We start from the raw sequence: 17,435 nt of genomic DNA, 5'->3' as shown, positions 1-17,435 counted from the left end.
TGCCATCGCAACAGTAATAGGATCCAATGGACGGCCAATCACTTTCACTCCAAAATGCCGGAATCCAGGGCTGTTGGTGGGCGCAGCTGCTGCAATGGAACGTTCTGTTGAGTCTCGCCTCTTGGTCATTCTAAGCTCTTTGGAATGACCAAGAAGCGACATTCAATAGAACCTTCCATTGCAACGCCAGCGCCCAGCGATCGGCTGTCCATTGGATCTTATTGCTGTCGCGATGGCAAGCAGCTGCTTTGTTTTTATGTATTTATTGAAAAAGCGCATTAAAGCTTACTATCACAATCATAAGCACTTGTATTAGTTTATTTTACAGATTTAAAATATGCTATAGTTCTATTGGAGCTTTCATTTCAAAATAGCCGCCGCGCCATCAAGTGGCTGTTTCCCAAATTGCAATAGAGTGTCGCCTCTTGGTGATTCTATGCTCTTTGGCTAAAGCGCATCAAATGAAAAGCAAATTAAAAGTGTCTTGAAGGGGGCGGGGCATGTCAGATACTAGAGAGTATTTGATTGGTCAAGATTTGATGAGAAACTTAAGCTTTAGATGTTTATATCTGTTTTATATTTTATAAACATATAAAATTTTATCACCATTTTGTAGCACACACGTTTATAGATACATTTAAAACTTTAATAAAAGTTTAATAAAACTTTAAGCATTTTAATATTGCTGACAAATCCTAGGATTACTGATGTGTGTGATCAGTCACATTTGAAAAGCAATGGCATAACTGTCTTTTTAAATGTATATTGTGTGGTTTTTATTGCTCTGTTTGTCTTCTGTTGTTATTGGACCTATAGTGTCTGGAAATAAATGTTGAATAAAAGCTAAAAAAAATAAATAAATTTAATTTCACGAGACCTTTAAGTCAGAATTTGCAAGGAGTATGAATAATTTTGTGCTTGACTGTAAATGTTATAAAGTTGATTCATCCACATTATCAATTACAAGCAAATGAATGTCAGTGAAGACCATTTTAATTCTTACCTCACTGAGCTGGAGATCTTTAGTTTGGGCAAATGGTCAACAAAACACTTCACACCTTCATCTCTGAGAACGTTATGAGACAAGCTGGAAAAGAATTACAAATTAACTTTTGTGATCAACTGTGATTGCAGGACAGTAAATGCACTGGCTTCAGTTAAGAAGAGAAACTGGAGGTGAGAGTAGAAGAAAACTTACTCCAGTTCAGACAGATGAGGACAGCTCTCCAGTATCTTCGAGAGCTTCACGACGTTGGTTTTGCTCAGATTATACTCTGTGAGCCTGTTAACATGACAGAGAGTCAAGAGGTGCTACAAAAAACACTTTTTATTTAGAAGGACCTGTTACAGTCATTCAGCAATAAGTATTTGAAATGTAGTACATAAAAGGCAATACAAAGATATTTAATACTTTATTATTTATATTTAAATTTATTACATTTTTATTGGTATAATAGTGTTGTGTATGCACCCTATACATACACTTGTGCATTTATATGGCACTTGAGGTTTGCAGACAGTTAGCTACGTGCCTCTTCTGTTAAAGCCACAAAGGGGAAATAGTTGTCTTGGCGATGATTGTTTGTTTTTTTGTTAGTGTTGACAGTTTGTTTTTCTGTTTTGTGCAAATCTAGTTTACGTTCTGTGATAGGTCCAAGTTAGTCTAACACAGTAAATTATATTTATTTAAATAATAAATAAAAAGAATAATAAGTACAGTAGGAATAGAGAGTGTTAGTGTTAGAGGATCAAGTGTTGACAGAAAATATGTATAGCCAGAGCTAATTTTGCAGTGCTTTTTTATGTAATGCCATTAGCAGCCAATAGATTTTTTTGTATTGTCTATTAACTAGTAGGTTATATTACATAATACATATATTTTGCATCAGTATTTATTTGTACATTTTTAGTTATTTTTTGTCATTTTGGTATGTTTTTTTTCTTATTCAAGTTTTTTAATTATTCAAATTATTTTGAAGTTCAGTTTTGTAATTTCTAATTTTCAATTAAGTTGTTTAAGCTGTTAAGCTAATATCAATCATTAAATTTCTTTTCATTTTAACCCAATAATAAGATAAGTTACGATAATATAAGTGTAAGCATTTACAACCACTCGGAAGCACTTAAACTACTCACTGGGACAGAAGAAATCCATACAAATGACATTTAATTAGCATGAGCTCAGGGAGTTTTGTGTTTTGCATGCATAAATGCCAGCAAGCAGATTTTCATAAGATGGCAAAACTCAGAGAAAATGATTGACATCTTTAATAATTATGAAGGGAATTTCATGTTGTTAAATTCTAAAGTTTTCATGCAGGCGGTGCGGATAGACGTGCTGTAGTGAGCTCCAATGACCAGCTATAACATTCACGGAAAAATTATCCATTAATTTCCCTTACTGATACAATGTAGAGTTTATTAAGACAAGATTTTCGAAAAAAGACCATTCACACATCCATTCCAAAACACCAGTAAATTCTGACATCATTAACCAGAAATGACTTCTAAACGGCTGTGCTTGTATTTGTAAACATAGAAGGGGTCAGGGTTTTGTTGATGTTATCACTTTTATTTAAAGCTTTAGCATTCTTGCTGCTGCTCTTAACTAATTTGACTACATTACAAATTATGTGTATGGATAAGTATTGTGAACAACTTTGATGAAAACATATGGAGGAACACTTTTGCATGTCAAGATGTACATAATATGTGTGTGGTGGCGTTCACCAGAGCACTCCTTCACGTGCACACACGTCAAGCAACTGAAGCAGAGCTTGTAGGTAAACAAATGGCAGTGCATCATTTTTTTACACAGTTGAACATAGAAACATAGAGACGTTACCTGACTAACACCTAGCAGCTTCACATGTCTGGAAATGTATTTAAAGGTTTTTATTTTCATAAACAGTGCCAATATGTCTGACGTCTCACGTCAGCGTGTTCTAACCGTGAATGCACGCTTTCCGGGAACTTTCCTTCTGTGTTTACACAGCGCAGCATTCCAGCAAATAATTACCGGTAATGTTACAAATTCTTATTGCAGAAAATTGCCTGAAACGAGTTTACCAGTATGTTTAAAAACGGCCTGTTCATACAAAGATCCCTTTCCAGAAAATTGCTGGTAATTTTCCGGAAAGGTCTGTGTGTGTGAAAGGGGCTAGTGAAATGTCAATATTGTTTATGGCAGAACACATTCTACATTAAAAAAGACGCAAACCTCGACCAGTTTCTAGCATAGCCGACACGAGCGATCTCAGCACACTAGACAACATGACGGAGTGGAAGATAAAATATTGTTGCAAACTTTGTGGAAGAAAATTAAATGCAGCAAAAAAGAAATCAGCAAACAAATTGACCGAATGGCCAGTGATATCCATACTTAAACCAGCTGACTGTTCTGTCCCCATATTGATTAAAAAAGTATTATTTTTCCTATAAAATGACAATACTTACTTGCAAATTGCTACTTCAGCTTTCTCAGGAACAAATTTGATGAATGCTTCAGCTTGGTGCCTGAAAATCACGATACAAGCTTTAGTTATTTAAAAAAATAATAACAATTATAATATATAAGCAACTCTAAAAGTATATTAACTATAATCTTCTGCTCTGGTGATTTTTGTGCCAAAATATTTAAGTTATCTCTGTTTTAGTGCCTGATACAGATTTAAATAAAATACCTGAGTTCGACAGAAGTGACACGCTGACAATCGGCAAGAGATCTGACCAATATCAAAGCCCCATTTGTAGACAGATCAACATGACTTAAGCTGGAAAAGAAGGACATTATCAATGAACATACAGTAGGTAATGTCATCTAATAGGTCAAGGCCAAAACCACCACTTACTTCAGTACATGAAGAGACAACATGACAGGAAGGATCAACATCAAATTCTCAACAGAATCGTCGGTTAATTTTAGATTGGAGAAGCTGCAACAAATAAAGGATTGAAGACTAGAAAAAAACATGTGAAGAACTCAGCAACTGATAAAATAGCAGAAAATCAACTTACTCAATGTCCAGTAGGTTTTTGCATTTCACCAGTTGCTTACACAGCTTGGTCATGTAGGCAGGTTGGATATCACTATGGGTTAAACTAATAAAACAAAAACAACGTATGAAATTATTGATTGATTCTTAAACAATTAACAAATTGATAGAATATAAAGCAGGGAAAATAAGTATTGTTTTTTTCCAGGGAATAATATTTCTAAAAAACTGTTGAATGGAATTGAACCAGATTGTGGTAAAAAAAAAAAAATACAAACATAAAAAATGTAACAAAATAAAAAATCTAACAAATAAGTTTAATTCAAGTCAGGTGATTGGCTGAGCCCAGGGCTGGAGCAAGCTGAATGATGATAACACCGCCCTCAACCCGAAAGTAAAAACACTGACGAAATTGAAGTCCAGGTGGGGTGTCGCGAAGGGTGGGCGGAGGTTCTGTGTCACGGACAAAAGTGAGGTCTGGGGGGTTGGGGGAGCGCAGACGCCGCCCTCACAATTCTGCCTAAGTCACCTCTATAGAAGCGCCAGCCCTGGCTGAGCCATTACACCTTGATTTTCTTTCTCTGAAAGCATTTGAGAGTTCCTTTGCTTGGCTGTTTTGGATCATCATCTTGCCGAAATGTCCACCCTGGTTCCATTTTAATCATCCTCCTAATGTAATATACAATGATGAAGGGCAGAGGATTGCTGAATAACTACTGAGAGATTTCAGCTGCTGTCTGGGCTTTCACTTCCTTTTTAAACCTTCCTTTTTTCATGTGTTCAATACTTTTTTCCCTGTGTTATTTCATTTTATTACACATAACTTCATTTTTAATCTAATTAAATTTGTTTTCTTTGCGTAAATGGATTTCTTTAGTTGTTACCAACATCCGGGGGGAAATTCAAGTCAACAGCACCTTTAGAAATAGGTTTACTGAGAAAAATGATGACATGTTCAATACTTGTTTTTCCTGCAGTAATTAGTGATTTACCTCAGTTTTTTGTGCAGTTGCATCCCGGTTTCATTTTGAGTCAGCTCCCCTGAATTATGCCTGCATTCATGAAGCACACTTGTTATTGCAACATTTCCATGATAAACATTTCTATATTAGACAGAAATTTGTCATCATTCTTTTAGTACCCTCTGGTGGTGTCAAACCCAAGAACCACTTTTTTCTTTCCATTTTCACTGTTGTGAAAGAGCACAGCGTTAGCATGTGAACAGCAAAGCAGACTTGCAACAAAACTGTTAATAATGGTTAAGGCTTATTTTAACAAGTTACCTTGCATCCACTCTTTTTAAGTTGTACTGTTTACAGAGGGCAGAAGCCAGCATCACCACACCCTCCATATCAACACCATTTTCACTGACACTGTGAGGGTTTAGGGGGGGAAACAGAAAGTCACTACAAGCACTATAAAAAAGGAAACTCATTTGCACATCCACTAAAAACGCTTGACACCATCTTACTGTTCAGACTAAAATAATTGCAGATGAAGTGTTTTGCTTACTTTATCTCCTGAATTCCTCCTAGTTTAGGCAGAAGGTCCAAAATTTTCTTCAGGCCTTTGTTACCCAGAGAGTTGTTGGACAAACTGGCATATAAGGGAACAGGATGTTACATTAGCACTGATTTTAACATTTGTGCATGTATTAACCCAAATTACTTTCGGTTTGAAAGGTGGAATTAATGGTGCATTGCAGAACTTACTCTAAAAGCGTTAGGATGGCAAAGCCTCTGAGTTTATTACACAAGCTGGCCACATGGGAAACTGTGAGGTTACACTGCTTCAAGCTATAAAGGAAAAAGAAAACAGGTCATTCCTGTCAGTTCAGTATGTGTGGTCAAAGGAAAACTATTGTTGTGCCACAGTAACCAGTTTCACTATCAGTTATAAAACAAAAACACCGTTTTGCACTATTTAACCGCTGCTGCAAAACATGGTTGTGTTTGTTGTTTGGCTGAAATTGTGATGCTTTCTCTTATTGCCAGTCAGCAATAATGTAGATAATCATTCAGTGTATAAAAGATAAGGTCATATGACTTCCCTGATGCAGAAAATGAGGGCAAAGTTGTGAAATCCAGGCATAAATTAGGCATGAATTAACTGAGCTAAAAGAATTTGTCAAATCTTGAATAATCAAATCAAAAGTTGTGCTTTACATTTCATCTAAAACAGTGTGAACTAATGATTGTGAATTGTAGGTGTAAAGACTACTGATGTCTACGTGTTCTGCATGTCTCTGTGATTAAAGGGCGCAGTTTTGTTTACTACACACACACTCAAGAATATGTGACACCTGTGGTGTGTTCAGCATCTGCCGTCACACTATAAGGACATGAAAACATAAATTTCACCAACTCCACGTAATCTTTAGAGCTGTTTTTTAAAATTTCACATAATTTGTGACTAAAAAAAATCAATTTCAGTTTGATTGATGTTTATTTCTATAGCGCTTTTACAATGTAGATTGTGCCAAAGCAGCTTAACATAGAAATTCCAGTAAATTTAAACTGTCAGTCCAGTTTTCAAAGTTGAATATCAGTTAAGGGTGCTTTCACACCTACACTTTTGTTTCGGAACGTGTCTTGTTTGCCCAGTTAGCGCGGTTCGTTTGGCATATGTGAACAAGGCAATCGCGCTCTGTTCCGCGCCAAAGTAATCGCTCCGAGATCGCTTGAATGAGGTGGTCTCGGCTCGATTGAAACGAACCCTGGAGTGGTTCGATTGCAGTGAGAAAGCGATTCGATCCGAGCACGGTTATATCACTGTGTTTTATGGATATGTAATAGGCTTACGGCTATATGAAGAGAGAATTATGAGTATGGCGGGAAGTTTCGCGAGTCTCCGGATGCCCGCAAACGAGTGATGATCTCCCGGTAATCTCGGGTCTCCCTCCCGGTCCTCAAATAGTCATCGTCGCGCACCCTTCTCACCCCTCCCCACCGCATCTCTGCTATGTTTTCAAGTACATCTCATGTACTTGAAAACATAAACATTAGATTCGACAATGGGTCACAGTTGTCTAATTTCAGTGAATATAAATATCTAGGCCTTTGGCTCGATAACTGTCCTTTAAACCCCATATTTATTTTATAATTAAAAAGTCATATCGGTGCTTAGGTTCTCTCTATCGTTCTATTAATTGTTTTTCATTTAAAGTAAGAAAAAAAATGTATCTCTCAATTAATCTTTCCTATCATTGATTATGCTGATATTATCTATAACAATACCTCTGATATTAATGTGTTGATTTGTTTTAAGATGTCCTTATAGAACCCATCATTGTATATTAGATGAAACACTTGGTATGCTTCAACCTAAGTTCCGCAGACAGTATCATTGGTATTTGTTTCTTTTTAAATGTGTTTACTTTAATTTCCCTTCTTATTTAAAGCAGTTTTTTGTTCCATTTACATCATCATATTCGCTTCGTCATGTGCAACAGAATTATTTTTGGTGCCCAGAATTTCTACAGAAAGTGGCTGCAGGTCCTTTCGATACAAAGCTCCTTCCGACTGGAACAATCTCCCTTCCTTTTTTAGATCAATTAAATCACTTCGTCTTATCAGGGATAAATTATTTTCTCTTCTGGAAACAACTTGCGAATGTTTTTAAATTTGGCTCCAAATTAAATTAAATGTTTATTATTTATTTGCATATCAAATTGTTTGTACTTTTGATTACATGTTGTTGCTTATTTAGGCTTCGGATTGTGGGAAGTGTTTCAGGTGGAGTGTGCTGCTTGTTTGATTGTTTGTTTGTTTGTCTTGTCAAGTGTATATACTTTATGATGTGTTGTACTCTGTTTGATTTGTGAACTTTTTAGGGACCCCCTCGAAAATGAGATGATTCATCTCAAGGGGCTATCCCATTCAATAAATTCGAATTCAAATTCATACATTCATTCATTTTCTTTTCGGCTTAGTCCCTTTATTAATCAGGGGTCGCCAACTTATCCAGCAACCCACGGGAATATGGGGTGAACATGCAAACTCCACACAGAAATGCCCACTGACTCAGCCGAGGCTCGAACCAGCGACCTTTTGTTGTGAGGCGACAGTGCAACCCACTGCGCCACCGTGCTGCTCCTTCTTAAAAATATTAATGCAAATTTTTTAAGGAAGAAATAATTACACAAAAATGTTTTTGTTACATTTTTATGTTGTTAAATACTTGTTAAATGTTCAACAGAACATGCCTTGTGATTTAGAAATTGAGCATGCATTTAGATTCAAGATACATCATCTAGATCAGAGATGCCCAAAATAGGGCCTGCAGGCCAAAGTTGGCCCATTAACCTTTGATTTGGCCCACCATCCCATTAGAGTGGAGAATGAGAAGGATGGAGAGGCTTGGGGTGAATGCCTTTAAAAGAGATTGTCATTTCTAATTTGATGTAAACATTTTTTTGTTTGTTTTAAAGCAGAGCTACAAAAAAAAATACTAAAATTAAATGTTTCAATTAAACATTGTAAATGAATTTGATTTTTAAAAATGTAAATGTCATTCGACAAATAGAGGACTATGTAGAAGACATCAGTAAGCAAATCAAGGGAAAACTAGTGTAACTCCATACTGTCATAAATGAGATTGTTTTTGTTTTGACTCTAATAAGTTTATTATAAAATGTAAAAAAAGATGCTGTATTAATTACTATAAATAAATGTTTTTTTTGTTATTTTAAATATTATTAAATAAATTAGGAAATTACCCATGGCAACTATATTTACCTTCGGCCCACTAGCCTCAATAAAGTTACATTTTTGGCCATTCATAAGAAAAAGTTTGGCCACCCCTAATCTAAATGCACTGGGACACATTGTCAGTGATGTATACTGAGGTCAGATTCGGGTCTTTCAACATCAAACACCCTCGCCCAATTGGCCCAGCTGAGGATGATCAGATCCCAGTTTGCGTCCCAGTAGCCATCACCCACGGATCAGCTCTCTTTATCCATAGCCATCTTGTGGCTTTCTCTACTTAAATTTGTTTTAACCACATTTTTTAACTTCCTTTTAAATCCAGTTAATATATATAAAGAATGCTAACTTTATTCAGTTAGTGGATAAAGAATGCACCAAAAAATAGAATGCAGGTGAAAATAAAGATTTCATACGATCCTATAACAGAATAAAATAGCTGATTTCATACAAAATTATTGCTCTAAAAATGTAAAGTTAGTCTAATGGTAAAAAGAAAAAAAAAACTATGGCATAAATGTACCTTTGTGAAGTTGTAAAAGAAAAAAGAAAAAGAAAAAAAAATAGCTTAATAAGTACTACAAAAAACATACTGAGACATTTTTAAACATTCAAATTTACTTATCTGTGTCTCCAATCACACTTTTTGTTTAGCATCTTCAATATAGACAATGATTTGCCTGCATTAACTATAACACTGTCCTCAAATTTTCTTGAAATAACTTAATAACTTATAGACACAATACACCATTTTAATAGACAAAATAAGATAAAAGCACAGTACCTTCTATATGTTATAATAAAACCATAAAGCCTCAGCCCATTTAGTCTAAAGTTCAGAATCTAGACTTCGTAACTAAGAATTAATTTATTGTCTTTTATCTGAAAAGAAGTAATATAAGTTAAAACGGCACTTACATTATATTCTTTGTCTCTTCTGTGTTTTTCAAGTCTTTGCTTTCACTAAAAACAAAAATGAGGACACATATTAATGTCAAGTTTTAGTATATATAAATATTATTCATTTTATTGGATGCATTCTTTGTTCATCAAACTGTGGCCCAATATCAATAAAAATCCATTCCAATCTCTTACACATGCTCAATTTAAGATGAAGAGCATTGCACTGCAATCACTGGCCAAGTGCAGAACTAACCACAAAAGATGAGCAAACAGGAAATGTAAAAATGAATAGCACAATTTGGAGATCTGGGGTATTACCAACTCTTTGAATAACCAGTCTAGAGCACTAAAATATCTTTAGAGAACTCACCTGATTGTGTCAGAGCGTTTTGAGAAGCTAAGGTTGATCTCTTTATTCCCCCTGTACACAATGAAAAACAATCAAACAAGTGTGAACATTGCATGAGAATGAAATAGGGCTGCACAATAGTGTAAAAATCTGACATTGTGATATTTTGTTTTGCTGTGATATATATTGCAACATGAATATAATTCCAACAGATCATTTGAATAGCTCTGGATTTGGAAAGTTTACATTCATTTAGATAGACTGGGATGATCAAATCTTTTTTATGCATAAACATAAATCATAATAAATTACAAGCATATATACATAAATAAAACAGAGCAAAGCCAAGTAAAATAAACAGTGCTTTATGGGCTTCTGGAAAATCTAACATTATTCAGGTACGTAAATTGGACAATCAGACATAAAATAACATGGTCATCTTTTTTATAGATTATTTAGAAATAATAATATCTTTATCTTTTAAAAAATCAATGAATAAGCCAATCCTGCGATGTGACTATTGCAGATATACACATTGTGATATCGATGCTCAAATTATATATTGTGCAGCCCTAGAATAAAGTGTCTCTCATCTTCAGAAACCATGAATGAAAAAGTATTTGAAAAGAAAACATAACCGAGACTATGTACATGCCAGACTTAGACTGGATTTTAATTAGACTTATAATGAATAATAGACTAATACAGACTTTGGGGTATTAGATTAAGTTTTGAGGGCATGTTTATGGGTTAACAACTCTTTGTAAATCATTCAAATACATTAAAAAAAACAACACTGATCTAAATATTCTTTTCGTTTCTCATTCAGTTTTTAATTCAAAATGTATTTGACAAGCCAACAAATGAACATACTCAACATGGACTTCCTGAACAGAGGTGCAAGCGGCCATTCTCTCAATGAGAGTGAGGATCCCATCTGTGGAAATGTTATTCTTCCCCATTCTGTGTAAAAGAGTAAGAGTTCACCGAACACATACACACACATGCACGCACAAACACAGTCACATACACACATTTATACACATTATACACATTGATGACAATCAAATACCTGGATGGCAAAACAACATCAAATTGACATCTAACACTGGCTGCTGATTACAGGACTGTCCTGTATGACACCAATACTGGATGTCAATTTGATGTAATTTTGACATCCAGGTAGTTTACATGCATTGTAGGAATACAAAATCCAGTATAAATTTAAAATGAAAGCTGAAAAAGATGAAATAAATTGCTTATATTATAATACTTTTTTTGTTGTTATTTTGGTGCTACAAATAAGTTGCTAACTGCTGTATTTACTTGCTGTATCATTAAACTTACAGACTATATTCAGTTTGTTAAAAATTAAAACACTCACAAAATAGAGGAGATGTTGTGCAGCCTGGACACTGTTTCTGCAATCTCTCTTATACCCTCATCTTTCAAAGAGTTATCACTGACACTGTCAGAGAAAATAAAACACAATGATTGATTATAGAGCACCTACACCTTTTTAACAACATTGTGTCTTATATCAGAGTAGACCGCCTGAAATTTCAATCTATAAAGTTCATAACATAACAAACTGTATTACTTCAGGTGTGTGATGTTTGGACAATCCTCCAACGCCTTGGCAAGTTTAGCCGCTCCAACATCGGTGAGGCCTCCACTGATAAAACTGTTATTCGGAGACAAACATAAACCAATGCAAAACACAGTACAGGACAATACAGAGATACAATTCTTATTGGACACAGTACACATCAAAAAACTTACTCTAATTGTTGCAAGGCCTGGAGTTTAGACAGGATACCGCACAAAGTCTCTGCAAATTTGTCATCATATTTCCGGCTACGGAAACTTGAATAAAATAAATTCAACAAGTTACAAGATGTTATGTTATATTTAAGAAGTTACAAGATCTCATGGGTGAAACTGAACTTAAGTGAGACTTAGATGTTTGGCAAATGGTTGAAGCAAAAGAAATATGGGAAATGCACATGCCATACACAATTAATAATCCGACTGAAATGCACCTAACATCAACCAATGCAGATAAATTTGCTGAAAACCAATATGGAAGCACTATATCAGTCATTAATACTGTTATTATTAAGGATGTTCTTTTGGAAACTCACATGAGGTGATCCACATTCTTGAAACTAGGGAGGATTTCCAAACAATCCAAGTCAATTGAACATCCACCAAAGTCTAGACATACAGTCTGATCAGCAGCCGCTGTTACAAATGCAAGGGAATCCATGTCAACAGCATTCAGTCTGATATTTCGCAGTTCAATCTGTGGTCTCGAACCAATAGCCTTTGCCAGTTTCGCATCCTGTGTCTCATGAGCACATCGGCACAGCTCCACAATTTTTGGACCTGTATGACTGGCACCTCCCGCTAAACCTAGTAAAACATTACGAACAGCAGCTTGTCGCTTTTTTACCCAAGTCGTCTCACTCTCTGCTCCTTTAAGTTGCACCAAACAGGAAGTACAGGCCTCTGCTGCAAGCCCACATACATAAAGATGGACAGAGTCTGTAAAGACGGATTTTGGGTCAGTCTTGGTAGTCCATCTGGTTTTCAAGTTAAGCTTCTTCTTAAGTTGACCATCTGTGATTGTCTGACTAGTCATGAGGTGGAGAGCAGCGAGAAACTCTTGCATTGTAAGGTGCATAAAGGTAAAACCGTATCCTGAAGATCCATCCTCATGCGTCAGCTTTACGCGAGACAGTATCCCACTTCTGACACCAAAATCTTGGAGTTCCTTGGATACTTCTGTTTCCATAAAGACTATGGTGCTTCCTTCCAGTCCTTTGAGAGCCAGTTGGCTCATCTCAACAATTTTAGTCCTGTATCTCATAAGCAGAGATGTTTTAGACACTCCATCTTCATTGAACCGACTGAGGAATGCCAACAGAATCTGGATGTAGATTTGGGTTAAGGACGTTGGAAGCTGATGATTCAACACTTCACCACTGGAGAACAGATGATCCACACATATACAGCAGATATGACAGAGTCCAGGCACATGAGACATGGACAAGAGGTGACGGTTATCCATCAACAAGTTAACAGCATTTGTTTTGAGATCTCCTTTTTCATGGAAGTACTGCTCAGCGTATTCCTTCACCCCCAATCGGTCAAACCCCTGAAGCTCACAGGTTATGAGCCCAGGGCTTCCAAACATGTCCGTCACATCTCTTGGTCTGCAGGTGACCAAAACAGTGCAATCTGGAAGAATTTTACGACTGCAGAGTCCTGAAAGTAGATCGGCCATTGGCATGGGTGTGCTCAGATCAACTGTGCTCTCAAGTTCTCTAGGATCTGTGAGTTTGGCTCTAAACTCATCGTAACCATCTAATATGAAGCAGACTTTGTCCGGGTGTGTGAGGATGAATGCAAACACTTCTTCTTTTTCTTCTTCAACATACGAACAAGCAGGATAGAAGAGAAAAAGTAATTCTTTCAAGGACAGGTCTCGAGAGATCAGATTGAGCTGCCGGAACTCCAGCAGAAACAGCAGCTGAATAGACGGGAAGGTGTTTTCAGCCCAGCTATGGCCGAGGCAGTGCACGAGCAGGGTTTTACCAGATCCAGCCTGGCCCAGCAGCACAACAACCCTGCCAGTGGTTTTCAAAAGAGACTCAACGGACACTTTGTGCTCTGACTCTTCACCTTCATGGCTGTCTAGAGAGGCTTGAAGCTGGAGGGTCCTGTCTTTTGCTCGTGGAGGGTTCCTGTGCTTTAAATACACCCATGTGTCATCTAGACGTATATCCTTTACCACACTCTGCATCACTGTCTTATGTTTTTCCTTTACCATGGACTTCAGAGCATCTGTGTAGCTCTGTAAAGGATCTAGGGGTAAAAAAATCAAGGCATATTCAATTTTTAGTTTAATCATGAAATTGTATATCACCCAAAAATGTAAATTTACTCTCATCATTTACTCTCCCTTATATAGTTTCAAACCTTTATGAGTTTTATTTTTTCCACTGAACTCAAAGGAAGATATATTTTTTTTAAAATATTGGATACTGGTAGCCATTGACATCAATAGCAGTGAACAAAAATACTATGGAAGAAAATGGCTACCTGTTTTTAGCTTTTGTGTTCATCAGAAGAAAGAAATTTAAATATGTCTGCAACATGATGAGGGTAAATCATGACAGTATTTTTATGTTTAGTGAACTATCCCTTCAACATAAAATGCATATAAAGGTCCTAAAAATGTAGATCACATATTGTTTTAGTAATAGGGGATTTGGTATGCTAAATACTTTTCAGCTACAAAACCTTTTCTAATTTAAATTGTATTAAATTCTTGCTATATTTCATGTCACTTAGCTTGGCATGTTGTTTAAATATTTTTGTTTTATATTTTATAACAAAAGATCTGAAACAAAAATTATTGTGATAGATGCAATTTAGTAAAAAATACTAGTAAAAAACACATTTATTTAATTAATAATTAAAATGATAATTACACCCAATAAAAATAATCTTCTTCTTCTTCGGTCCTGTATGATTGCGGGGTCGGCTCTTTTTGAGCCATTTTTAGACTTGTCCATATGAAAATTACTTTTTTTTTTTACACCTTCCGGCCGGCCTGTCGTATGGGCCTGTTACACTCATACACTCATACACTACGGACAATTTAGCCTACCCAATTCACCTGTAGCATGTCTTTGGACTGTGGGGGAAACCGGAGCACCCGGAGGAAACCCACACGAACGCAGTGATAACATGCAAACTCCTCACAGAAATGCCAACTGAGCCGAGGTTCGAACCAGCGACCCAGCAACCTACACCCACTAAAAACAATATGGGGTTTAAACTATGGATGAATAAGGGCATAATAAGATTAAAAGATTTGTATAAAGACAATTCATTAATGTCATTTAAATATTGTAATTTTACATACCTTAAAAACACCGTTTCGAATGTTTACAAAGAAGTTTTATTTGTACAAGTTTAAAGAATTCAACACAGCTCCCCCCCAAGGTCGTTATTGGGAACTCTTACAAAACAAGATTGTTCCATCGAAGAAAGAACTACACAATTATATAACATATTAAGAGAATATCATAAAGAAAACTCTGAAAATAAAAGACTAGAATGGATCCAAGATACAAAAAGGTATATTCTAGTAGTGGACTAGAATACAATATGTTTGAATGCACAAACAAAAACACTAAATTTCTGATTGAGACTACTACAATATAATTTGGTAATGAGAACTAATATTACTCCTGTAATACTAAATACAATCAATCCTAATATCCCTGATCTTTGTTTTAAATGCAATAAGATACAAGGTAATTTTTTTCATTGAGTGTGGGAGTGTGAGGAGATACAAAAATTTGGGGTGGAGGTAACGCAATATATTTCTTAATTTATTTTCAATTCAATTCCTTTAAGTCAAGGATTAAGTATATTGAATATGTATGAGGACAGTTGCGCTTTGTCTACCAAAGAAAGAAAATTGATTGGTTTATGTTTAATACAATGTTAATCACCCCTCCACTTTGGTTGAGAAACCTTATAACGTAGTTAGCTCTTGAAAAGCTCACATACATAATAAGAAAAAAAATCCTCAGAATTTTTTAATATCTAAGAGAACTTTGTGAAAAATGAAGATTTTGAAGAAGCTTTGGAAGTGTGGATTGTTTACTGATTATTGTGATTTGGTGTTTGGCGTTCGTAGGTAGTGCTGTCGACCCACAGAAAGAAGGTCGCTGGTTCAAGCCTCGGCAGGGTCAGTTGGTGTTTCTTTGTGGAGTTTGCATGTTCTCCCCGCATTCGCGTGGGTTTTCTCCTGGTGCTCCAGTTTCCCCCACAGTCTAAAGACATACGCTATAGGTGAATAGGGCTATATTGTCCCTAGTGTCTGAGTGTGAATGAGTGTGTATGGGTGTTTCCCAGAGATGGGCTGCAGCTGGAAGGGCATCCGCTGCGTAAAACATATGCTGGATAAATTAGCGGTTCATTCTGCTGTGGTGACCCCAGATTAATAAAGGGACTAAGCCAAAAAAATGAATGAATGAATTGGTGTTTGATTAGATTTATTTATTTATTTTTTTTATTATTATTATTATTTTAGTTAAATAATGATTATTATTTCATTTGTTTTTTACTAAACCTGTCTGTAGGTATCACAGTGGGTAGCACGATTGCCTCACAGCAAGAACATCGCTGGTTTGAGCCCCAGCTGGATCAGTTGGCATTTCTGTGTGGAGTTTGCATGTTCTCCCTGTGTTCGCGTGGGTTTCCTCTGGATGCTCCGGTTTCCCCCACAGTCCAAAGACATGCAGTATACATGAACTGAATAAGCTAAATTAACCATAGTGTGTGTGTGTGTGTGTGTGTGTGTGTGAATGCAAGAGTGTATGGGTGTAGGGTTGCGGCTGGAAGGGCATCCGCTGCGTAAAACATATGCTGCATAAGTTGGCGGTTCATTCCGCTATGACGACCCCTGATTAATAAAGGTACTAAGCCAAAAAGAAAATGAGTGATTGAATAAATCTGTCTGGGGTAAGTTTTGGGTATTGTGGTTTAATTTATTGTAAAAGCTTAAAAAAACCTAATAATGTTATACAAAAATGATAAATACAAAATAAATTAAAAACACCGAGAAATGTAGATCATTTAAAGGCTTTCTGTTCACTGTTTAAATTGAACTGCTGGGGATCAGAGTCTCAATAATAGAGTCAAAATGGGTGTGTTCCTGTAACAATAAAACATACCTAGTCGTAGACGTTTCACATTTCTTGATGATGAATAATTATCTGTAAGAGGAAAGTTTGTGTCTTAAAAGCAAAGAAAAGTCATTCAGAAAATATTTATAACACAGAATTTAGTAGCATTCATTGTTTCTTTTATTTAATGTGCAAGGATACTTTCACTTTCACTTTAAATACTTTCTAAAAAAAGATGTACGAGTTAAATAAAACAAATTATGAACTAATATGTTCTTAAATTATGCAGTAATTAAAGTAGTTATAAACTAAAGTAGTCATAAAGTAATGCAATTATGCTTTAATATTAAATATTAAGCATTTTATATGGTAGAAAAAGAGAAATGCTGCAGTATAACTACATTAAAAAAATTATTGCAGAACATGACTTACCAATTGGATCTCCAGCTATTGACACTAGTGTAGTTTCAAGATAGAAAGGGATGTCTTTACAGTACTCATATATGGTGCAGAAAAACTTTCTACATGTGATATTGTCTGAAGTCTTGAAGTAATCCACGATGGCTGAGACACGATCTCTATTGTTGATCAGTGATCGTATCTCATCCTGTGTGTTAGATTCCAACAAGTCAAAGATATGGTCCAAAACACTACTATCCTGTTCGCAGAGCAAGTCCACCAGTACACTGGCCTCTTGGGCTACCAGTGTCAGGGCGTCCCCCGACCAGTCCATCCTCTCCATCCTCATCCATTAGCTGTTTAAAACAGATAA

At 35.9% G+C, this 17,435-nt stretch overlaps 1 protein-coding gene across 3 annotated transcripts in view; it reads right to left on the bottom strand.

The window, feature by feature from the left end:
• Positions 1-17,435, bottom strand: part of nlrc5 (NLR family, CARD domain containing 5) — a 33,671-nt gene that overhangs the window by 15,130 nt on the left and 1,106 nt on the right. For all 3 annotated transcript variants that reach the window (XR_012393549.1, XM_073928781.1, NM_001386270.1), the window contains exons 2-21: positions 17,096-17,418; positions 16,712-16,753; positions 12,098-13,823; positions 11,736-11,819; positions 11,554-11,637; positions 11,338-11,421; positions 10,827-10,916; positions 9,975-10,025; positions 9,620-9,664; positions 5,708-5,791; positions 5,508-5,591; positions 5,279-5,368; positions 5,137-5,184; positions 4,988-5,047; positions 4,018-4,101; positions 3,852-3,935; positions 3,684-3,773; positions 3,457-3,516; positions 1,199-1,282; positions 1,004-1,087 (exon numbers count right to left, since the gene is read on the bottom strand). Coding sequence is in view for 2 of the 3 variants with exons in the window: in XM_073928781.1 (XP_073784882.1) it covers positions 1,004-1,087; positions 1,199-1,282; positions 3,457-3,516; positions 3,684-3,773; positions 3,852-3,935; positions 4,018-4,101; positions 4,988-5,047; positions 5,137-5,184; positions 5,279-5,368; positions 5,508-5,591; positions 5,708-5,791; positions 9,620-9,664; positions 9,975-10,025; positions 10,827-10,916; positions 11,338-11,421; positions 11,554-11,637; positions 11,736-11,819; positions 12,098-13,823; positions 16,712-16,753; positions 17,096-17,411 (3,374 nt within the window). In the remaining variant the exon portion in view is untranslated. The remainder of the gene's footprint in view (positions 1-1,003; positions 1,088-1,198; positions 1,283-3,456; positions 3,517-3,683; positions 3,774-3,851; positions 3,936-4,017; positions 4,102-4,987; positions 5,048-5,136; positions 5,185-5,278; positions 5,369-5,507; positions 5,592-5,707; positions 5,792-9,619; positions 9,665-9,974; positions 10,026-10,826; positions 10,917-11,337; positions 11,422-11,553; positions 11,638-11,735; positions 11,820-12,097; positions 13,824-16,711; positions 16,754-17,095; positions 17,419-17,435) is intronic.

The sequence above is a fragment of the Danio rerio genome, chromosome 18 (genome assembly GCF_049306965.1).
Source record: "Danio rerio strain Tuebingen ecotype United States chromosome 18, GRCz12tu, whole genome shotgun sequence".
Taxonomy (NCBI): Eukaryota; Metazoa; Chordata; class Actinopteri; order Cypriniformes; family Danionidae; genus Danio; species Danio rerio.
Note: the sequence above shows the minus strand (reverse complement) of the source record. Positions and strands in the feature narration are given on the sequence as shown.